This window comes from Vipera ursinii (genome assembly GCF_947247035.1).
Source record: "Vipera ursinii genome assembly, chromosome: 2".
In the NCBI taxonomy this organism is placed as follows: Eukaryota; Metazoa; Chordata; class Lepidosauria; order Squamata; family Viperidae; genus Vipera; species Vipera ursinii.
The window spans coordinates 87,457,632-87,482,337 of record NC_139513.1 but is presented as its reverse complement, the minus strand read 5'-3'; the positions used below and the strand labels follow the sequence as shown (position 1 = coordinate 87,482,337).

At 38.5% G+C, this 24,706-nt stretch overlaps 2 protein-coding genes across 2 annotated transcripts in view; both read left to right on the top strand.

Moving 5' to 3' along the window:
* PCBD2 (pterin-4 alpha-carbinolamine dehydratase 2) overlaps window positions 1-3,597 on the top strand; it is a 37,431-nt gene extending 33,834 nt beyond the window's left edge. The window contains exon 4 of the mRNA XM_083352698.1: window positions 2,573-3,597. Coding sequence (XP_083208824.1) covers window positions 2,573-2,683 — 111 coding nt within the window. The 3' untranslated portion in view covers window positions 2,684-3,597. The remainder of the gene's footprint in view (window positions 1-2,572) is intronic.
* Window positions 3,598-11,050: 7,453 nt separating this feature from the next.
* CATSPER3 (cation channel sperm associated 3) lies at window positions 11,051-24,223 on the top strand (the record flags this gene model as incomplete). The annotated part of the gene is made up of 8 exons (XM_083351104.1): window positions 11,051-11,166; window positions 13,435-13,588; window positions 15,407-15,646; window positions 18,939-19,121; window positions 20,917-21,057; window positions 22,610-22,729; window positions 23,558-23,715; window positions 24,115-24,223. The coding sequence occupies 8 exons, from the start codon at window positions 11,051-11,053 to the stop codon at window positions 24,221-24,223; spliced, it is 1,221 nt and encodes a 406-aa protein (XP_083207230.1).
* Between the last annotated feature and the right edge of the window lie 483 nt (window positions 24,224-24,706).

The window sequence follows — 24,706 nt, the reverse complement described above, 5'->3', positions numbered from 1 at the left end:
CTTCTCTGTACCCTTTCTAGAGTATCGACATCATTTTTACATCGTGGTGACCAAAACTAGATGCAGTATTCCAGGTGTGGCCTTACCAAGTCATTGTAAAGTGGTATTAGTACTTCACGTGATCTTGATTGTATCCCTCTGTTAATGCAGCCTAGCACTGTGTTGGCCTTTTTGGCAGCTGCAGCACACTGCTGGCTCATATTGAAGTGATTGTCCACTAGGACTCTGAGATCCCTCTCACAGTTGCTACTATTGAGCAAGGTACCACCTATACTATACCTGTGCTTTTGATTTTTCCTGCCTAAATGTAGAACCTTACTTTTTTCACCATTGAATTTCATTTTGTTAGATAGTGCCCAGTGTTCGAGTCTGTCCAGATCCTCCTGTATCTTAAGCCTATCTTCTGGAGTATTGGCTATTCCTGCCAGCTTGGTGTCATCTGCAAATTTGATGAGTTCCCCTTCTATCCCCTCATCCAAATCGTTGATGAAGATGTTGAAGAGCACTGGGCCCAGAACAGAGCCCTGGGGCACCCCACTACACACTTCTTTCCATGTAGATGCAGTTCCATTGAGGACCACACACTGAGTATGGCCTGTGAGCCAGCTATGAATCCATCTGGTGGTGATGCTATCTAACCCACATTTTTCTATCTTATCAAGTAGTAGGTTGTGATCTACTTTATCAAATGCCTTACTGAAGTCCAAGTAAATTATATCTACAGCATTCCTCTGGTCCACTAATTTTGTCACTTGGTCAAAGAATGTAATAAGATTTGTCTGGCATGATCTGTTTTTGACAAACCCATGTTGACTTTTAGTGATGACTTTGTTTGCATCAAGGTGTTCGCTGATTTGTTGTTTGATTATCTTTTCCAGAATCTTCCCAGGTATTGAGGTCAGGCTGATAGGTCTGTAGTTTCCTGGATCTATTTTTTTCCCTTTTTTGAAGATGGGAACTACATCAGCTCTCTTCCAGTCCTCTGGTAGTTCCCCAGTGCTCCAGGATCTTTGAAAAATATAGTTCAGTGGTTCTGAGATCTGTGGTCCTCCTGGCTTTTTTTTGGATGTGAGGGGAGGGGGCATGAGCAGTAGGCTCCAGGGTTTAGATGTAATACCACTTGCCTTGAAAGAGGCAATACTCTGTCTTATCCTGAAAAGGCCTTCCCTAGGTCTGGCTATCTTTCACAATGTTTATCAACTTTCCAACCTGTCCTTCCTTGTAAAAGTGGGTTAGAAAGTGACAGCAAATCAGCTACAGAGATCTTAAATGATGCAGGATTTTAGTCAGAATTCAGGACAAAACAGCCTTGATCACCTGGCTCAATGACTTTTGCTGGGACCCTCAGTGGCATTTGTTGCCATCAACCATGGTACCCTTTGGGACCATGTCTGCAGGGATTGGGAATCTGGAACAGTTTTATGCTAATTCTTCTCCCTCCCAAGTGGCCAATTCCAGCTGGTATTGTGGGGAGGTAGCCCTTTGCAAATTCCAATGTAGAGAGTCCCAGAACTCTCTCCCATGTTATTGGATACAGAATATACATATACCATGGGTCATTTATCACTTTGAGGTAAGGTGTCATCAACATGTTGCTGATACCCAGTTATGCTTTACCAGCCAAAGATGTCATAGAAGTCTTTAACTGGTGCCTGGATGCTGTGACAATTGTGTAGAATAACCTTAGGTTAAATTCTACCAAGGTAGAGTTGTTAATTATCAATAGATACTTTGGCAACATTGGCTAGGCTGTTCACACTCCCCATCCTTCACACCAAGAGCTGATTTGTAACCTTGGATTTCTCCTGAATTCCCAACTCTTTCTTAAACAGTAGATGGAAGCTGTGGCCAGGGGAATTTTCTTCCAGCTTTGGCTAGCATACCAATTGCATTTCTACCTGGAATGAGATGCCTGGCAACAGTAACTCATGCTGATCTCTAATTACCTGGACTATTGTAATACATTCCTCATGGTTCTGCCTTTGGAGCTGACTTGGAGACTACAGCTATATCAAATCTCGGTAGCGTGCCACTTTATTGAATGCTTTCCTCCTGAGAGATATGGAGACCACAAGCCTGATATTTTTTCGTAAATAGTTTAAGATACCCATCCTCTGATATGAATTTGACTCCTAAGTAGCTTCAATTATTTAGTACCTTTGATGTTTGATTATTGATAATTTTAACTTTTATATTGTATGTTGTCTAGTTATACCCCAGAGTCTATTACGTTTGGGGCAGGCTACAGATAATGTTAATAAATAAATGGGCTTCTTTTTAGAGAAGCTTTTTACAAGCATGTTTTGTGATAGAATGTCTCCAGGTTCTGTACCTGACTGCTGAGAAATATAAAAAAAGAACAATACCATTCCAGTTTTAGAACAGCAGACAGGTGCTTTTTAAACTAAATATACAAATTAAGATGTATTTGAAAATTTCAAACTACAGTACATCTAGTCTACAAGGAAATACATTAAACTATGAATGGTTCTGTTCTTTTAAAAAAAATGTATTTACCTGTATTTTTTTTATGTGTGATGAACTGTTCATCTTTCTTCTTTCTTGTTCAAAGGTCCAGATAACGCTCATTTCCCATGACTGTGGTGGCCTGACAAAGCGAGATGTCAAGCTGGCTCAGTTTATTGACAAAGCTGCTGCGTCTTGTCTAACAACTGGGTGCTAAAGTAATAATTTTTTAAAAATCTGCAATTCGTTTATTTAGTCTTCACTCAAAAAAAGTGAATCCTCAAATTTCCCCATTCTTGTAGAAGCTTTTGCATAGATACATAAAGTTTTTTATCAAGTAGGTAAAATGCTAGAATTGCTACATTAAAAAGTTGATTTGCCTATTCTGTGTACCGGTGACGATTCTCCTGTGGTCATCTGCCTTCAATAACACTGACCGTTTGGGCAGGAATTCCGCCTAAGAAGAATGCTCAAAGTACCAGTGATTTGAGCTTATTAGTAGGTCAGGCTTGCATCTTATGTACCCTGTGTTGTATATTGTATTTTAGATTCTATAGACAATGACAGTGATACAGTTCCATTAGAACATTAGAGCCTGATTTTTTTCCTCAATAATTAATGGGAAGAGGCTCCAGTGATCCTATATTAATATACCGAGGAATATAACTGAGAGAAAAATCTCCCTTGCTGTGGGTGTACAGATGCACTTTCCACTGGTTTAAACTTTCAAGTATTCTCTGTGTGACAAAAATCATGTAATATTCTTGGAAAACTTGGTCACCATAATACAATAATCACAATGTTTGTAAAAAAAAGCAACAAAACCTGGTGTTTCTTTTTTTTTATTAAAGAGTTTTACAAAAACAAAATTTTACAATATATCCCCAAATCCCTCCCACCCCAAACCCACCCACTTCCCCCCCCCACTTCCCAGAGCTAAATACAGGATTATAGTTACAACAATCATATTCTAAATAAAAATTATGCATAATATACAATTAACCAAATTCATAATGTGCTTTAACTCCCCTTTAACATAACTACAAACAAAGTACCAATAACAATATCCCACTAAAATCTACTCATAAGCTAAATGGAACTTTTTAGTCCCATATTTGTTCTGAATATAATTTATGCATCTCCTCCAAACTGAAATATATCTTTCCTGTGAATGATCCTTCAGATAAGCAGAAATCTTAGACATTTCTGCAAGATTCGAAACTTTAAACACCCATTCTTCTATAGTGGGCAAATTATCCTTCTTCCAATATTGTCCCACCAGTAACCGTGCTGCTGTTATCATGTTCAACATCAAGTTAGTTTCTTTAACATCACAATCTACCACAATGCCCAATAAAAACAATTGCGGAGAAAACTTTATCTTTCTCTTAAAAATCTTTTGAATGTTCCACCAAATTTTGATCCAAAAAGCTTTTATATTTCTACAAGTCCACCACATGTGAAAATAGGTAGCTTCTAAACTACCACATCTCCAACATTTAGACTGTAAATTAAGATACATGTTAGACAACTTCTTGGGATCCAGATGCCATCTATAAAACATTTTATAAAAATTTTCTCTTAAATTTTGAGCCTGAGTAAATTTAACATTTCTAACCCAAATTATCTCCCAAGTGTCCAACGAAATTGGTTCCTGAATATTTTGTGACCACTTTATCATACAGTCTGGTGATTCTTTATATTGAGCTAAGCGTATTTGTTATATTGATTCCATATGCTTTCAACTTTAGGGTAGATCCAAGGGGGATTCCCACTCTCCTGTTTCCTGAGGCACAGATCTTGCTCTTTCTAGACCAGGGGTAGGCAACCTCGGCTCCAAGCTGGCTCAGGAATTCTGGGAGTTGAAGTCCATGAGTCATAAAAGAGCCAAGGTTGCCTACCCCTGTTCTAGACAAATAAAACATGGTGCAGCGTATTGTGCTAAAAAGCCAGATTCTCCCTGGATTTCTTCCCTTTCTTTACCATTGATCACACTGATTGGAGAACGGTGTTCCAATATCCTTGAGGGCAGCAGTTGGAGAAAAATGGTCTGAGAACTTTGAAGCTCCTTCCAGAGATAGGACTAGTAGAAACAAGGCTTAAGAGTAGACCAAAAGTCTGACTTAATGAACAGCCTGCAGTTCTGGAGGAAGAAGAGGATGAAAAAAGACTATTTTTCTAGTTTATTGTAGGCACACACACTTATAACTAAAACTAAACAAATCTTATTTATTATGGCCAAATAACAAGGAGGTATCATCTTCTTGCTATGTTTTATTTAAGCCAAAATTCAACTATTTAAAAAAACAGTTTAGAGCCAAAGATTGATAATGGTAAAAGAGATTCTTAACCACTCTGACTCAATAAATGCCATTTCTTTCTCCTACATGTGTCCATCTGGAGGAATTCACTTGGGGCATTTGTTTGAAGGAGTTAGCATTGATTTTTTTCAGTGGCATCAGAAGAGAATATGGAAAGAAAAATAATATTGTTCAGTCTCATAACCTGTGTATTTTCCCCTACCTTGGATGAAAAGTACTGTGAAAAAATGCAGCACTTTTCAATGAACCAAACCTTTTAGTTTGATGTAGTTAGCCTTGCACTAATGGAAATTATCTGGGCTATCACTTTTTCCCCAATTATTTGTTCACCTGCATGCATTCTAGGCCCAATTTTAATAGGGAAGAATATTGCTATCTATCAATTTTGCAGTGGAAAAAGCATGTGTATTTATACATGAGAATGTTGTTTGGGGAAAAACAATCAAGTGTACAGAAGGAGTGCACATTGGCAGGTGGCAGGAAAAATAGTTTGATGAAAAATAATAAGGAGGAAAGTTATATTAGCTTTAGGTCAGGCATGTCAAACTCGTGACGTCACGTGACATCACACGGCGTATCATGACTTTTTCCCCATTGCCAGCAATGGGGAGGGCGCAGTTTTGTCGTGATGCATCCGGCCCGTGGGCCGGCAGTTTGACATGCCTGCTTTAGGTAGTCAAATGCCTAAACAATTACAACTGGATGGGAAAACGTAATTTAATATTGGTAAGAGCACAACTAGGGATCCAAACCTAACTATCCCATAAAATGCTCTGAAAAGGCTAGGCATGAATCCAGGATGGATAGAATCTGAGGCTCAACAGACTTAGGCTGACACAACACTTGCAAGACTTGAGCTAGCACAAAAGACCTGATGTAAAAATCACAAATTCTTTGAAAGACCAGACTAGCATACTAGCATAGAAATAGTATTAAATAAATAAATAAATAAATAAATAAATAAATAAATAAATAAATAAATAAATAAATAAATAAATACCTTGTTCTCAAATCTTTGCCTCACTTTTGCTTTACCTTAGAGGAGAGAAACTCACCCACCTTCTCCAGCAGGCTGGTTCTGACTAGTCCCTGTCTCTCAAAGATTGCAATTTTGAATCAAAGTTTTAGGAGCATTGACTCCCTAGAGATATCCGGATAGTAGTTTGGCACCTTGTCTTAACCCCAGCCCCAGAAATAAATAACTGCTCTTAGTACAGGTCTCAGATCTCTCAGGGCTGGGCTGAGCACCTGTTGGACAAGCCAAGGCAAGTTTCTTTGCTCTTGAGACTAGGATTTTGCAGTCAATATGAATTCTTCCACCAGTCTGGTCAGACATCTGGGATATGTATATTGACTGGTTTCAGGGTTCCCTGCCTGGCTTGTGTTCAGCCTAGATTGGGGAAGTCTGGATGAATGTGGGGAAGGAAAGGGCCTGCTTGAGTGAATGAATGAATATTTGCCCATTCACTATATTACATTGTCTATGCCATATTAGGGCAATATATTCATGAGATCACATTGAATAACAAAATAGCTTGTAAGTGCTGACTTCTCAAGCACCCTTTGTCAAGTAAGAAAGTTTGCAGAAGAAAAACTGTTCTTGAAGCAATATGTTGCTATTTAATTACAGATTTAATAGAATTATGTTCTCAGGCAAAATATACTGCTCAAAAAAAGAGAACACAAGATAAGACATCCTACTATTAAATACAGTACATTGTGTTGTAGTGTTCCCTTTATTTTTTTGAGCAGTATATATAGGTTCCTTGATAAATATAAAAACTGAACAGTTTTTTGCATATTTTTCATTTCTGTTGACAAAGTTAAGCATATTGTTGGTAGCAAGTCAGAAATGGAAATCAAACTGGATAATTTTCAGTTAGAACCTGGAGAGGTCACAACCTTAAAAGTAAAGTTGTAGCTCCTGATCCTATACAATCTTCATCCAGAGATGGGCCCCACTGTTATTGGCTGAATTTGATATTGCCCAATTCATGTAATTTACATGCTTACTTTGTTTAATTTGCTATATTTTAATTGAATAAACAATTCATATTACTCTTTCTAAACTCTTGTCTCCGGTTTCTGATTCTGCTAATTCCATATGGTGCCTATTTTCCGTAATGATAAAAATCTGTGAAAGTATTTTGATTGACATTTCTAAGTGGTCACCAATACAAATGACACATGGACCATGTTTTGATGGGTGCTATAAGCACCCATTATTTTAGCTGAAAGACTTTTTGGTGAAAAATTGCACACTTCTGCACATGCTCCCCTAGAAATAAAACCTACGGTAGTCAGAAGATGATGTATACAACTGAATCTGCAAAGGTCAGACTAAAACCTACCTTGCAGGAATGGATGAGTAATTAAATATTGGTGCTTGCATACATGCCCCCCCTCCCACTTTTAGCCCTTCAGTATCCAAGTCAAGACCTGGATAAAAGCTTTAGATTTATTCTTTTGAAAAGGTGTGTGTTAATATTGCACTCTTTAAGAAATCAAGTACTTCAAATCATTTGTTTAAAACACTTGTCAAAGATATTTGTGTGGATTTTAAGGTGTCTCACAACTTCATTTTAAATGTGGAAAAAATCATGTCAATATTGAAATTAAAAATGCAAATAAACTTTGTAATTTCTTAGTAATTTTTATTCAAATGATAAAGATTTTTTTAAGGTAGTAATGGAAGGATGACTTCCAAGGTACGTTCATTGGTTGTCTTTCTGAATTAATAAAGAAATTGAACCCAACATTTAGATGACAAGTGTGGAAGTGTTATTTGAAGCTACAGAAAGGGATTGATTGCAGTAGCTGCCCCAAAAGACAATATGTTGCAAAATATTTCATTAGAGGTACCAATAATTATGGCCCAGACCAGCACAATACCACTGAGAAAGAAAAACAAATCCAAGAAGAAACCAGCATGGCTGCACAAAGATCTCTCTAACAAACTAAGACAAAAAGGACAAATAAAAAAAATGGAAAGAGGGGCACATAACTAAGGCTGATTATCAGCAGACAGCCAGAGCATTCGAAAATGAAGTCGGGAAAGTAAAGGCTCAGAATGAACAAAGACTTGCAACAGAAATCAAGGACAATAAAAAAAAGTTTCTTCCAACACATTAACAACAAGAAAAAAGTCAAGGAAACTAGAGGCCCGCTAAAGAGAGAAGATGGCAAGGAAATTACAGGCAATGGAGAAATCAGAGCTGCTTAACTCATACTTTGCATCAGTCTTCACAAAAGAACTAGCCCAACACATAAAAAACCCCACTGCAAAAGACATACTAGGAACAAAAATTAAAATAAGCAAGAAAATGGTAAGGGAACACCCATCCAACCTAGACAAATATAAATCACTGGGACCCGACAGACTTGATCCCAGAGTTCTGAAGGAGCTGGCAGATGTTATCTCAGAACCACTGCACCACATCTTTAAAAAATCCTGGAGCACAAGGGAAGTACCTGAGGATTGGGAAAGGGCTGATATGGTCCCCATCTTCAAGAAAGGGGGGGGGAACGGATTCAGGAAACTACAGAGAATCAATTTAACATCAATACCTGAGGAGATCCTATAAACGTAGACCACAACCTCCTTGGTAAGCTAGGAAAAGGTGGAATAGACAGCATCAACACCAGATGGATCTGTAGCTGGCTGACAGACCATACTCAACAAGTAGTCCTCAATGGGAATACATCCACATGGAGAGAAGTTAGCAGTGGGGTACCACAAGGTACCATCTTAGGCCCAGTTCTCTTCAATATCTTCATAAATGATTTAGATGAGGGAATTGAAGGGGAACTCTTCAAGTTGGCAGATGTCACCAAACTGACGAGTAGCCAACACCTCAGAAGACAAACTCAAGATCCAAAAAGATCTTGACAAACTTGGGCCCTATCCAACAAAATGAGTTTCAAAGTGGAGAAAAGCTAAGTCTTACATCTAGGCAGGAAAAACCAAAGATACAAATACAGATTGGGCAAAACCTGGCTTAAAAACAGCAGCAGCAAAACAGGGACCTTGGAGTCCTAGTGGACAATCGCTTGACTATGAGCCAGCAGTGTGCAGCAGCAACCAAAAAAGCAAATACAATCCTGGGTTGTATAAACAGAGGCATAGAATAAAGATCACGTGAAGTATTATTACTGCTTTATAAAATCCTTGTAAGACCACACCTGGAATACTGCAGCCAATTTTGGTCACCATATCACAAAAAAGATGTTGAGAGTTTGGAAAAAAATCAGAGAAGAGCAACTAAGATGATCAAAGGCCTGGAGACTAAAACATACGAAGTACAGCAACGGGACTTGGGTTTGCCTAGTCTAAAGAAAAGAAGAAACAGGTGACATGATAGCAGTATTCCAGTATTTGAGGGACTGCCACAAAGAAGAGGGGGTCAAACTATTCTCCAAAGCATCAGAGGGCAGGACAAGAAACAATGGTTGGAAACTGACCAAAGAGAGAAGCAACCTGAAATTAAGGAGAAACTTTATAACATTGAGGACAATTAACCAGCTTGCCTTCAGAAATCGTGGGTGCTACATCTCTGGAGATTTTTAAGAAGAAACTGGACAATCACTTGTCTGAAGGTATAAGTTCTCCTTGAACAGGGGACTGGACTAGAAGACCTCCAAGGTCCCTTCCAGATTCTATTCTATTCTATTCCTATTCTATTCTATTCTATTCTATTCTATTCTATTCTATTCTATTCTATTCTATTCTATTCTATTCTATTCTATTCTATTCTATTCTATTCTATTCTATTCTATTGTGTTTTGATGACTTCCTAAGTCAGTGTTTCTCAACTCCCAGAGTTCCCATATTTATGATACTTGTAACAACTTCCCCTTGAGCTCCAGATGGCCCCGGATCTCCGGTCCTTTCGTCGCGGCCTTAAAACATTTCTCTTCCATCAGGCTGACCTGGACTGACAATAGGGATTTTTAAATATAATATTTTTAATTTTATCATTGGGGCTTGTTAGTTTAATCTTTTTTAACATTTGTATTATTGTGTTTTATTGTTGTTAGCTGCCCTGAGTCCTTCAGGAGATAGGGCGGCATATAAGTCCCCAAAATAAATAAATAATAAATAAACCCAGGGTCATGTGATTTGCAACCTTCCCAGCTGGCTTCTGACAAGCAAAGTCAATGGGGGGAGTTGGATTTGTTTAAAGACCATATGAATCACTTAATAACTGCCATGATTTGCTTAATAACTGACAAAAAAATCATAAAATTGGATGTGGCTCACGTAACTGGCTTGTTTAGTGATGGAAATTCTGGTCTCAATTGTCATGAAACTGATTTTAAAGGCTACTCTCAAACTTTAGTTAGCACAAAATGCAGTGGGCCATGCATTTATTGAACAGTGTCATTATTAGTATATTACACTGATGCTCTGAAAGCTATGCTGGTTACATTGGGTGGCTAAACTTTACCATTCCTTTGTTAACTCTTCCTAAGATTTATTTTAGCTTTCCTCCTCTTTTCCTGGAGAGGAGGAGGAAGAGGGAAGCCAGTCCACTCTACAGAATATTTTCATTTCTGATCCTGCTTGTTTCTGCTGGGTTCTCAATTCCTCTGAGGATCGATCCTCTAACTGTGTTGCCTGGTTTCCTCCATCCTCCGTTCATAAATGCTTAATACCTCCAATCCACAAAGAAACACCCAACACAAAGCGACCTGTGTTTTATCTGACAAATCTGCCCTTTTAACATTTTGTATTAGAAGGCAGACATGCCTGCTTACAATTGCCTTAATTAAGCCAAGAAGCCTCTTAGCTTCCTCTGTTGCACTTTTCATGCAACTGGTAACTAGACAAAAGTGTAACCTTGAGAAGGTTATAACCTAGTTACATCTTAGTCATGGGACCTCAGTCTACCATAGTCTTGAACAATTTACTAATTTCAAAGTAGTAAAGGCAAATTCTAAAAAGCAGACAAATTTTGTACAATAATCATTTTAATCATTTTCCTCCATACACTGATAGCTAAATCATTTCCTGTACAGTATTAATACTAGAAATGAAAAAAATTACAGCACCATTAAAATGATAGCAACATTTTTAATGTGCTTTTGTCTAAACTGCCAAAGCCCAAGCAGCAGATTTTAGATTTTTCATAAGCTATTCTAAAATTATGAGGTCACAAAGTAAGCGAGGTCATATTGGCACTTTCATTCTTTTCCACGTAGACTTTCTCTTAATTTCCAGTGTTGGTTGTGAAAAGATAAGCACAGTTCATATTCTGGGAAGCATGGCTATGGATTCTGCAGAATTACCTGAAAAATCTCGACTGATTGAGAAGCTCTCATTTAAGGCATTCAACTCAGGATCTGAAATTGAAGTGGAACACTATGTGTTTGGATACCGGTAAGATTTCAGTCAGGATTTTTTAAAAGAGATTTGTTAATGAATTTTGGAGTGATTTTACAGGTCATGAATGAAATATTTGTTTTTAGTTCTGCGTGTAAATACTTCATTGTGCTGTAGAATCCTTTCCCAGCCTTTCTGGATTTTCATACTTTGTTTAACTCTCTAGGTAAGACATGATATTGATCTTCCCCAATTGGGCTTTCTCAGACATAGTAGGCAGCTAGAGAGGCTTCAGAGTCATGGGAAGGCACATAATGGAAAAAGGCAGCAGCAGAAGTAGAATACTTGTTATCTACTGCTCTAAAAAATTCAGAAGCACCAACAACAAAAATTTGGAATAAATTCTCAAGCAACTTAAGACTAGGGTAAAGTTTTTTCAGAAGAAGGAAAACTTTAGAAAAAGTTAAGCAAGAAGCAATGGGTGGAAATTAATCAAGGAGAGAGCCAGCCTTGAAATAAGAAGACATTTCCTGACAGAACAATTAATCAGTGGAATGGCTTGCCTTCAGAAGTTGTGGGTGCTCCAACATTGGAAGTTTTTAAGAACAAATAGGACAGCCATTTTTCTGGAATGTTATAGGGCAGTGATGGCGAACCTTTTAGAGATGGAGTGCCCAAACTGCAACCCAAAGCCCACTTATGTATTATCGGGTGCCGGGTGGGTGTGGCCCATTGGCTAGGTGTGGCCAATTGGGTGGGTGTGGCCCATTGGGTGGGCGAGGCTGCTGTGGAAATGGCAGACTGGGTGGGACTAAAAAGTTCAATCAATCAATTCCAACTTTGCGAGATCTTTTTTTCCCAGCAAGAAGTTGAAATTGATTGATTGATTGATTGATTGATTGAACCTTTTTTTTTTTGCACACAGCGGTGGAGGCCTAAAGTGAAAAGGTTTTATAAAACCCAGCTGAATGTCTAGGACTGGGGTGACGACGTGTGTGCCCACAGAGACAGCTCTGCGTCCCACCTGTGGCACCCATGCCATAGGTTCACCACCACTGTTATAGGGTCTCCTTGAGCAGGGGAACTGAGCAGGGCTTATACTGTATTCTGGTGAAGAAAATTGAATCATGGCTTACTTATGAAGAACTTGAAACTAGAATTTGAAGTAGGTTTAAGTTTTTTAGAAAGGGAGAGACCCAATTAAGGCAGTATGACAGTAATTGGAACATGAATGCTGGGAGAAGGGACTAAAGCATGAGATATTCAGAGACTCTTAAACACCAAATTATATACAACCATAGTCTAATACTTTTGGATTTTACTTTTTTTAAAAAGGAAACTACACGGGAGAGGGGCTAGGGTACTTTATCTTTTCACTCCTGTTATAAATCATCTCCTATAGCTTTTTTCCATTATGGAATTCAAAATGGTCAAATCACTTTAGTTGCTACTTTCTTCGAAATTCCTTTCCTCTACAGTGGGTTTGTGTGTGTGTGTGTGTGTGTGTGTGTGTGTGTGTGTGTGTGTGTGTGTGGAACAAAGATATAAATGTTCTCCTAGGCTGTCACTGCAAGCAGTAAAACCTCTTGTTGCAGGCAAATCTGAAGACATAATGCTCTTCTATTCCTACAACACCAGGAGGCTTCAGAGCCAATGTGATTGTTAGGTTTGTTCCAATTACAGAGGAGATGAATCCAAGAAAATTTTGTAGCAAGTCCTCTGAATAGAGGGGTGGGTAGTTTTCCATTGCATTTTCATTAGCCCCACTGTATGTGGGTATTTGTATGACCTCTTCTCTAGGGACTCAGAGGTGTAACTTTGCCATTGCCACTGAATAGTAACCAGTTTTTTTTTTTATCAGTGGGGGAAAAAAGCAAATTTGGTTAGAGCCGAACAGAGGTGTGGCATTCCCTTCCCCCCCCCAATTCTTTGTTAGTCAGTTGGCCAGCTCTTTACAAAGATGGGCTCCAGCTATAGGGACCCTTCTGCAATTATCCAAAGCTGCTTCTGGGCATATAAGGGGTGAGGCTGGTGGCTGTGTAGAATTGTCTCTAAAAGCATTTGGCCCTTCCCAGCAAAGGAAATGTTAAGTTTTACTCTCCCGTTGACTTGACATCTAAATTCTTTTCTTGCTATTTCATCACAATTGAAGGATAATCCAATGAGTCTATACTTGCAGTTAGTTGTTTTAACGATACGACTGCTTCTATCTAATCCAAAGCATTTCATATAACCACACCTTCTGCATGATACAAATTTGTTTTTGTTTGAACAAGCAGTAGCTTAAGAAAACAGGATTTTTCAGGTTACTATTTTTCTTTCCAGGAGGAGAGATCCTGACCTGTATAAATTTGTTGGAAATTTATTCTATCATCCTCTATTCAAGTCTATTATGATCAGCAGCATCACACTCAATGCAATATTCTTGGCTTTAGAAACTGATTATAAAGTTCTTTATGAGTCACATTGGTTCCTGCAGGTAATGAAAACTGCTGACTGAGGCAGCCACAATTCCTCATTTTGCATTGATTGTTCTGAAGAAAAAAAATTTTCAGAAGAAAAAAGGAAGATGAGGAGAAATCAAGTTTTTAAAGAGATTTCAAACAACTCATTGACCAAAAGGCTATCAATATGTGACAGGGACATTTTATCCCTAGCAAGGCAGTTATGACTGTACAGAAAGTCCTTGACTTAACAACCTTTCGTTTACAATAGCACTGAAAAAAGTGACTCATGACAGTTTTTTCACACTTTCACACTTAACAATTGTTGCATTATCTCTGTGGGTCATGAAATTAAAATTTGGGTGCTTGGCAACTGGCATGTGCAGTCATGTGATCACTATATGTGTAACCTTCCCAGACAGCTTCCGACAAACAAAGTCAATGGGGGAAGCAGATTTGCTTAATAGCTGCAGTGATTCACTTAACAACTGTGTTAAAAATAGTCATGGGGCCAAACTCACTCAAAACAACTGCCTTGCTTAGCAGTAGAAATTTTGGGCTCAATTGTGGTCATAAGTTGAGGACTGCCTGTAAACATTAGTCATAATAGAATGTAATAGAGGGCTTACGTCCAGGGCCTCCTTGGAAGCTGATGAGGGATTTCTAATTAGCCATCAAGTTAGGTTAGCTAATTAGATGTTAGCCACTTCTAATTAGCTAGCCTAGGTGGGCTTTTGGTTAGATCCAGCAGGGCTTCTCTGCTTTTATGTTCAAACTTTAAAGAACAAATAGTTACTTTGAAAGCAATGAGATTTAATTGATAAGACATGCAGCATATGTGTCTTTCATAATATCACCTAAAACTCAAGAACAAGTCCTCTTTAAGCAATGTTGCCCTATAAAGGATGCACAGTTACTGAGGCACAGTCAATTTTGCTGAATCTTTTCCCTGGTTTGGGGTACAGCTGTAGAAGACAGTGATGCAATTCTGGGAAAAGATATAGCTGCTTTAAGGAGATGTGGATAGGGATTGTTAGAGCCCTCTTGCATACCATGAAACACCTTTTTTTGTCTTTGGATTGTACCATTTATGTTAATTTCTAAAGTAGGCCTAGGGCAGGGGTAGGCAACCTTGGCTCTTTTATGACTCGTGGACTTCAACTCCCAGAATTCCTGAGACAGCATAGCTGGATGCTACTGAAGTCCACGAGTCATAAAAAAGCCAAGGTTGCTTACCCCTGGCCTAGGGGTTTTTCAATAGCAGGAAAGACCTCCAGCAAAAGCAGTATTATCAGTAGCAAATACAGTATGTAAAGCAAGGGTGTTCAACCTTGGCAACTTGACTGGCTGGAGAATTCTGGGAGTTGAAGTCCACAAGACTTAAAGTTGCCAAGATTGGACACCCTGATGTAAACACACTCCTAAAGGAAGGAGTGAGCTTCACAAGCTCAGCATTTATCTGCTGAGGTAAAGCCTTATTTGTGAGGTCTAGAAGCACTGGTATCAAGAAGTTAAAGGCTGCTCTGCTTTGTTTGTGTAACTTCTCATTTATTTATTTTTCATTAAAATAATTGTTCAAAATGAAATCAAGTGGCACAACTATCAAGGACAGCCTACAGGGGCAGATTGTGTCCACCATTCTCAAAATTACCTGCTTCAGACTGCACGGTTTGGCAGAACAGCAGTAAAATTAAATAATCTAGTTGTAAATAGTTCAAAAACTGGAGGGTAGATAAGCAGGCAAACATGAAAAAATGGCTAACTCTAATTTATAAGCTTTGAAAAAGAATTGTGTGTGTGTGTGTAAGCATGTTTCTTTGAACAATATCACTTACAAACCATCTCTTTCTTAGGTAGCAGATCTGACCATTTTAGCCATCTATACCACAGAATTTCTAATGAACCTTTATTTGGACCCAGTTAATTATTGGAAGGATGGTTATAAGCGATTTGATGCTACTGTCCTTTTGCTTGCTTACCTCCCATACACCATTGACCATAGCAACCCAAAAAGACATCATGCTATAACTATGCTGAAAGGATTCCAAGCTCTCCGAGTCCTCAAGCTGCTCTACTATAGTCCAGGGATAACTGTAAGTAATCAGATACAACTTTATCTGTTCAGAAGAGATTCTCTCATCTGTCTTGTAGACTTGTGTGAATGTTGCTGTCAAGATTCACCTGCAGGCTTTGGGAAGAGATCGTATATTGGAATGCCTTTCTCTCTGCAGTAGTGGCAAATGTCTGTAGCTCGGGTCTAGGATGAGGGTGGAGGTTCATTCTCCAAGCATGTAGGTTGGTTTCCTAGGCTAGATAACATCTTCAGTGGAGTTTAGGGCATGTCATTGTCAGTGTTCTTCTGCTTATAAGGGCTTTGTATGGTCAGTAGGACTTGTGATGGGGAGGTCACGTCAGGTGAGGGTCGCGTCAAGTGAGAATCTTGTTATGGGTTAAGTGTGGGTCACAACCCACAGCTGACCCATCACAAGACCCTCTCTGATGTGACCTCCCTATCACAAGACCTACTGAGCAAACAAAGTCCTTATAAGCAGAAGTATACCGACACTGGCATTCCTTAAACTCTGCTGAAGATGTTTCCTAGCCTGGTAACGAAATGTTCAGAAACCAACTCACAAGCTTGGAGAATGAACCTCCACTCTCAGCCTTTCTCTCTATTTTTATCTATCTCTTGGCTCTTAAAAAAACTAAGCCTTGCGTGCTAGTTTACCATTAGAAGTTTTTAAAAAATATCTAGGAAATCTATATGATTTTCCTGTATTAATCCCAGATTTCCTGAATAAAAAGGAAAATCTCTCGACTGAGATCTGACAATACTGGCATGCTTTGGATCCTTTCCATCCAGCAGTGGGGCCCAGGAAGCCTACTCCACTGTTTTGGTATTGTCCCATGTAGCAACTTGACCTCTGAGATTCGTAAGGCCCCAACTTTGTTCATCTTTCATTAAGAATCTTTCCACTGGTTGGGGAATTCTCATCTTAAAGTTGCCAAGGTGGAGAAACATTGTGGAAACTAACACTGTAAGCCCCAAACCCAGTTTCAGAAGTAGAATGCTGTTCCTGGCTCCTTTAAATATATTGGGCTCAGCACTGAGTTAAACTTGGAATAAGTGATGTTCTGATTCTCTTAATTAGCATTCCCACACAGAATTAGTAAACTTAAGACAGTGACACCGATAGAAGAGAATATTGGTAACTCAAGGTGGGGTCCTTGGTGCTTGGTATTTGTGGGGTCCTTGGTGCTCTCGGAGCTTGGTTGTTTTCTTGCAGATATTTCATTACTAAACTAGGTAACATCTAACACTGATGATATTACCTAGTATGGTAATGAAATGTCTTCAAGAAAACAGCCATGCTCAGAGAGCACCAAGACTTCACCGAAGTAGTAATTTCTATAGAACCTCTACTTTTTAAACAAAGTTACTACAGTACAATGCTGTTGTTCCTACTCTTCAAGAGTATTTATTAGATGTCATTTTTCTTGGTCTTTTGCTGTGTAATAATTCTTACTTAATAAGCCCTTAGAGGAAATACTGAAAAGCAAGGGGTCATCAGCTAAGGACTCCAAACAGAACTAATTCTTATAAAGAACTGAAATGACTTTAGTACAGTAGATTCTTCAGGAACAGATGTGAATTCCAACTTGAGAACGTTGCTTGAGTTCATTGTGTTGGCCATGGATTTTGGCTAACATTGCAATATTTCTATTAATTCAAACCTACTGAAAAGCCCGTGCAGCCTACATACTATTTTACTCCAGGGACTGACTAAAGAATAGGCTCGCTGCCTTTCCTTTACTATAAGCATACAGATGCCAAATACAGATGCCAGAGGGACCCTTTGCAATCTGCTAGTTCTTTCAGAACAAACATCTGTGTGCACCAAAAACATCTTGCACTTCAAATCCCAAATCCATTTGTTGGACTATTCAGGTGTTTAATGGATAAAAACTTAATGGATTTCTGCAAAGCCAGGATAAGCTGCTCATTGCTACCTTTGGATATAGCAAAGGAATTATTTTGTGATGTCAGATCAAAGAAGATACCAGCTTAGCAGCTCCCATGTCTTTTAGGATTGAGATAGGAACTCCAGTAACACATTTCAGACATATTTGCACATTGCTTTTCGTACTTCAGAATCCACTTCTGAGTTCCAAACACAAGCACATGGTACTATTTATTCATTATGATGATGGTAATGTTCACATGTACTGGCCAAATAAATAAAATCAGTGACTGGAAAAGGCAAAGATCAACTTTCATGCAGCTGAAAAGCCTTCATTCATCCACTCTCTTTAAAAAATAATTTCCAACTCAACTGAATGTTGGAGAGAAATTACATAAAGGGAGCAGAATTCTGTCTTCCACTAACTCTTATAAAAGTAAACAGAATGGGACCAAGTTTGGTGTGAGAGAAGAATCCAGCAAAAGAAAAAAATCAATTAAAAATGGGCTAAATCAGGCTGGGGGCCATGGAGAAAAAATACTAAGGAAAAAATTTCCCCATTTATCCCTATAGAACGAATACTGAACAGTGGCACACAATGTTGCTGACATTTTAAGGCATGTGATTCAAAATAAAGGGATTGGAGGAATTCAAGAAGTTGTGGTCTATATGCCTTTTCTAAGTTGCTTTCTCTGAAGTAGCCTATGGGGCTGCTGGCTTATTGTGATTTCTTATTGTGATTTTTCCACAATTAAACATGCCATGCCACTGAAAATCATTGTGTAAGATGGCAACTCTGCTTCAGATGGGCAAAGATATATTCAATTCTATGTGCTATTCTTCCATTATTTTTAGTTTAGAGCCTCCTTTTTTCCCTTCATGTAGCGGTAGTCCTCAATTTATACCACAAATGGGAAAGGAAAGTGGTGTGGTCAATGTCAATATCACATGTCCACACCCAAGTTTGCCATCTTTTTTGCCATGGTCATTATGTGAAACATCATGTGATTGTCATTTGTGACCTTCTCTCCCCACTTCCCTATTGACTTTGTTAGAAGCCTGCTAAGAAGGCCACAAATAGCTATCACATGACAGGTCCCAGCAGCCATTATGAATACATGCCAATTACTCACCACGTGAGTACCTGACCATGTGAGTACCTGACCACAGTGATGCTGCCATGGTTGTTCATGCAATGACTGGTCATAAGTCACTTTTTAGCACCATCATAACTTCCAACAGTTACTAAATCAAGGACTACCTGTAAATCATCCTTCCTGTCCTGGTGTTCTCCAGAGGAGGTTGGCCATTCTGAAAATGGTTGTCATCACACCTGGAGACCATCAGGTTGGAAGAGATTGACATAAAATCTCATAAATTGTATTCACTTGGTTTTTCTTTCTTTTGTTCCTCCCTTCTACAGAATTTGATGGCAGCTATGGGCCAGACTGTGAAAAATGTAATCTATGTCCTTGTCTTGTTGTTCCTGCTAATGTTTATCTTTGCTATTCTGGGACATGGTTTGTATGGAGACTATCAACATGGAGATCCGCAGAATTGGGGCACTTTAGCAGCTGCCTTTTTTACACTCTTCAGCTTAGTAACGGTAATTTTCCTGCAATTCACATGGTGGTCAACTCTGCTAGACTAACAATATTGTTTTAGAATGGGAGCCAGAATTGAAGACTTAGTTTCCCCAGGCTAGTTCTCCAGCAAAATTAATATAGGTAGACAAAATTTGGAATACAGCTAGAGGGGGTACAGAGCATCTGAGAGTTTATAAAAGGGGAAACAAAGGGTAAGACCTTATTTATTTAGATCAAGGTTATTAACTTGTCAGGATTGCACTTAGTATTTTCTCCAATCCTGTTTGCTTTGATTTAAGCCATTTTTCAAGAACTAAATTTTAATCTAGATATCACTCAAGCTTTGTGGACTTACATAGATAAACAAGGTCCAAAGCCCAGGGTGAGCTTTGACAGTGCTCAAACTTTGCCTATCGTGCATGACTAGGCTTTTTTTTAAACTGTGACCCTCCTCTAAATTATCTCTGACGCTCCAGAGGGTCATAATTCATACTTTGAAAACCTATTTAGGAATTACTCATTTCGCTGAAAATTCAGACTATAATGCCACTAATTGGTTTTCTAGGGTTAAACAGAGCTGGTGCAATTGCTAGAACAGTTTGATTTAATTTGCTTCACAAGAAGATACTCCCCTGCTGTGTCATCATAATGTCTAAGTACCCTTTGTGAACATTATTAGTTTGGCTTGAAAAAAATCATGCTTTTCAATTTAGCTTGTACCTGTGTAGAGTGAGCACACTAATATCTATGGAGGAATAAGCATGATCTCTCTGGATCAGGCCAAACTGATTTGGTCTACCTTTTCTTTTCAGAAGGATCAATCACATGTTAATAGAAAGCCCCAAAGTGGGACATAGGCCAGGAGATTAAAAACATCAAGACAGCAACCACAACGATGCACCCAAGTTTTGTTATGTGCTTTGTGATATTTTGATTATGGCCACCATCTTGACTTTTTAGCCTGCTTCCTGCAAACATTATTAGCATGGGCAGATTTCTACTTTCTCATGTTCCCCAGCTTCTGCTTAATTCTGTAGCCTTCATCTTGCTTCATCTTTTTTTAAAACAATAGGAGATAGCAGATAAAACAAACACCAAAATGTCTGAAACGGCATAAATGCAACACCATAAATGAAATGGCATAAATGAGCCTTGGTGGAGCAGTGGGCTAATGCCTCCTTAAGTAACACCAGCTGCCTGCAATTAGTGCAGGTTCGCATCCCACCAGGCTCAAGGTTGACTCAGCCTTCCATCCTTCCGAGGTAGGTAATATGAGGACCCAGATTGTTGGGGGCAATAAGCTGACTTTGTAATAATGCCGCTTGGGGTGTGTGTGTGTGTGAAAGCCCTAACAAGCAGGCATATACATAGAATGAAGGCTACTGCTAAGCTTGTAAGCCACCCTGAGTCTTCGGAGAAGGGCGGGATATAAATGTAATAAAAATAAAATAAATAAATAAATAAATAAATAAATGCAGTGAAATGTATGAAACATTTTTATGACCAGAATGGTAATTTTTTTACTTATGAAAAAAGTGCAATTGATTTATACCTGATTAGGTATGTTTGCGTATTGCAGGGGAAGGGGGAATGCATTGTACTAGAGCAGGGTGGAGGAACTATGGGCCTTTTATGACTTGTGGACTTCAATTCCCAGAATTGAAATCCACAGCATGGCTGGTTCAGGAATTCTGGGAATTGAAGTCCACAAGTCATAAAGGGGCCATAGTTCCCCACCTCTGGATTAGAGAAATAATTTATCAGAAGCTTGAGAAAGGTATATTTAGATTGTAATGTTGAATTGGTAAATTTCAGGTTGACGGATGGACAGATTTGCAGGAAGAACTGGATAATAAAAAATTTGTTACAAGCCGAACATTTACAATAATATTCATTCTCTTAGGATTTTTTGTATTTTTCAATATGTTTATTGGAGTTGTCATTATGGATATCCAGGTAAGTGACTTTTATATGGCATTTTAAAATTTCTACTCCAAATCCAATTATTAGAAATAGACATTGGGTGTAAAAATAGTCTCAACTATCACAGGGTTACCGAACTTCAAAATTAAAGCATTTCATCTGTTCAGTAGAAATCTCTTTCGGGATATATATTATTTTTCTATATTGTTAATGTTGAGTTTTTTAACATAATGTGGACTGCATATAATCCCCTGCTTGATTCTGGTTTATCTTAGCTGAAAAGTGTTTATGTTACTTCTACAAGATCTGGTCTGTGGAACTTCAGACAACCAGTAGATAGGTACAAAGAATTAGAGTCACCTCCAAGCGAGATGGGTGGCAAATAAATCTAATAAATAAATACAAAAAAATCAGAGGGGTGTGTGTGTGTGTGTGTGTGCATGTTCCTTTGAACAATATCACTTACAAACTATTTCTTAGGTAGCTTATCTGATCATTTTAGTCCTCTATACCACAGAATTTCTAATGAACCTTTACTTTATGACATTTAGTGGTTTTTCAGATTTTTGAGTCTGAGATCTTAATGAAAATACTATGTTTTAAACATGAGATTAGGCAAGTTTTATCCACTAATAATAAGCCATTTCAGAGGTTATTTTCCCACCAGTAAATTACAGTGCCTTCTATAGTTATCTAAACATGATTGTGTGAAAATAATAGTACAAGTAAACCTTGTTGAGAGAACCAGTATGGTGTAGTGTTAACGCATCAGGCTAGAAACCAGGAGACTGTGAGTTCTAATCTCATCTTCAGCACAAAGCCAGCTGGGTGAACTTGGGCCAGTCCCTTCTCTCAGCCCTAAGAAAGAGACAATGGCAAACCACTTCCAATGTATCTTGCCAAGAAAGCTATAGGAACTTGTCCAAGCAGTCACCAGGAGTCCACACTGACTGAAAGGCACAAAAATTATTCCTTGTTTACTGGCTGATTCATTTAGTGACTATTCATTATAATAGTTATGGAAAAATAACTGCATGACCAACCCTCACATTTACAATGTGTAGCAGGTGTGTAAAGCAAAGAAAAGATGAAGTAAGATTGTGATTTCATATAGGTGTTGTTTTACTTAACAACCAAATTGCCAGTCTGAGTTGAGGTCACTAAACAAGCACTACCTGTAACCAGAAAAGATTTTATAACTTCAGAGTGTTGGATGATGCCTTGAAGACACACGTTACATGTGTGGAAATGATCAGAGGTTTATTCTGGTCAGCTGGTGAGCCAGATAACATAGAAACCAAGGAAGTGGGAGGTGAGAAAGTACACAATGAAGAGAAGTTCCTTAAAGCTGTAAAGTGAAAACAAAAATATCGTTTGAGACATGGCCAATGCAGCAGTTGATTTTAAACTGTTGCTCCTCGGAATTGGCTTAATCAGTATGGTTGTGGATTGTGGTAAATGAATTACTCCAAATGGTCATTCTGCTCTGTAGTTTTGTCCTGTCATCTTCAGCCAGTGAGGCCATTCTTAGTAGGAAGCTAGAACCAAGGGGGGCCTTTGTCTCAAGAACCTTTCATCTATATAGAACTCAACTGAGCAATATGAGCGAAAGCTGAAAGAAGAAAGGCGTGTTACTTTGATTGCAAAGAAGCAAGCCATCTTAAAAAGGCAACAGGAAGAAATATATGAATTGTTCAATCTGCAGGTAGGCTCTGCATTTTATATAATGTTTTTCAATAGATAAGTCTCCAGTTCATTTGTTGTAGTTGATTCATTCTATTTTTCACTGTACTGAGTTTTTTCACTGTTCTCACTGAAATTCTGTCTTTGCTGCAGTGTAATGTCTTTTTGTCATGGCATCAGCAGCAACCAGACATTTCAAAAGCTTTAATCCAATCACATCACAAACATCATTAGTACTCTGAAAGTTCCTCAGGTGTTCCTCAATGTAATTTGAGTGCCATCTGATTTGAAGGAACCCATTGTCTGGCATTAACTTGTCAATCACTTTGTTGATGTGGTTTTCTTGGTAAAATACAGGAATGGTTTACCCCTGTCTTCTCTCCTGGCTCCCCCCATCCCACCTCAGTGTGAAATGAAGCCTTTGCCATTGTCACTAAAATCCACCTCTATCATCTTTCTGTGTTGCTGCTGCCCCATATACTGTAGGCTTCAGCTGGGGAGCTGGGATGACTATCATGCCTTGAGTGCCCTAGTGACATTACAAATCCTTAACTTACATTCCCAATGTTCTTCACTCATACCTCCCAGGAACATCCTGTCCTCTCCATGTTGAGATAGCATAGCATAACTTGAGGGGACCCCCATCCTTAAATATTGAGACTGGACAAAATTTGTAAATGTTAAAGCGGTTATTCATGAGGCAAATTCTAAATCTGATGAGCCATCCCATGCTTTCCAGTGTGGCTATCTACTATTTGAAGAAGTGACTTTTGGTTCTGTGAAACCAAAACTGGCTTCTGAATGAATTCTGAATGAGCAATTAACCTTCACACTTCTCTTTTCACCCTAGAAATCAACAGAGTACAAAACATTTGATGAAATGGTGGAAAGCTTTAAAAAGAGCCTGGTTCATTCAGATTCTATTGTCTTGGAAGACTTCTGTGTCAGCCTGCCATTCATTGACCTCTATTTGGCATCCCTTGATCGCCAGGATGCCACTGTGTACAGGTGTGTAACTTTTCTTAAATAGAATTGAGATTTAGCTCCTACTCATATGCTAACATTCAGCAATGATCAAATGCTTCAAACCCTAAGACGAAATAGAAAACATCCTTTTTCAAGCATCTGAAATGGTTACCCCAACACTGTAGTTAAGGAATGCGTTTAGAGATGGCATAGCCAAATGACTTTCAGAGTCATTTGCTGCATGTTAAATATAGAACTGAGTGGAATAATTCTGTTTATTTATTTATTTTATTTTATTAGACTTATATACCGCCCTTCTCCCGTAGGACTCAGGGCAGTTCACAAGGTTTTTTAAAAACAAAAATGTTGCCCTAATAATGAATGAGCTTGGCTTTTTTGCCTTTTAATACTGATATAATGACTGCATATGTTTAATTTCAGGCTGCAAGATCTCTACTATGAAATGGTTGCTATTTTGACTACCCTGCTGCACCATCCCCAGGAAAAGGCTTTGCAGTCTCTGCAGTACTTTAAGGGAAAATCTAAATAGTCCATTGTTACCAAAGTAATGTAGGACATTGACTGTCATTAATGTGCCAAAAATATTTTCTTTGCATTTGAAAAATAAAGAATAGAAACTTAAGTTTAAGAACTAGTCAGATTAAATCCCTATGAGCTAAGATATTTTTGATTTTGTTCCTTTTTTGGAAAATGAAACATAATATGATTGCTTTGCTAATGTATCTTGGTGTTGGTGATATTTCTTTGATTTTTCATAAGTTTATGGCAAAGCATGCACACATATACGCAGATGCATTTTATATCTATCTAATGAGGTGGCTGGATGGAGTCACTGAAGCAGTAGGTGTGAGCTTAAATGGACTCCAGAAGATGGTAGAGGACAGGAAGGCCTGGAGGAACATTGTCCATAGGGTCGCGATGGGTCGGACACGACTTCGCAACTAACAACAACTATCTATCTATCTATCTATCTATCTATCTATCTATCTATCTATCTATCTATCCATCCATC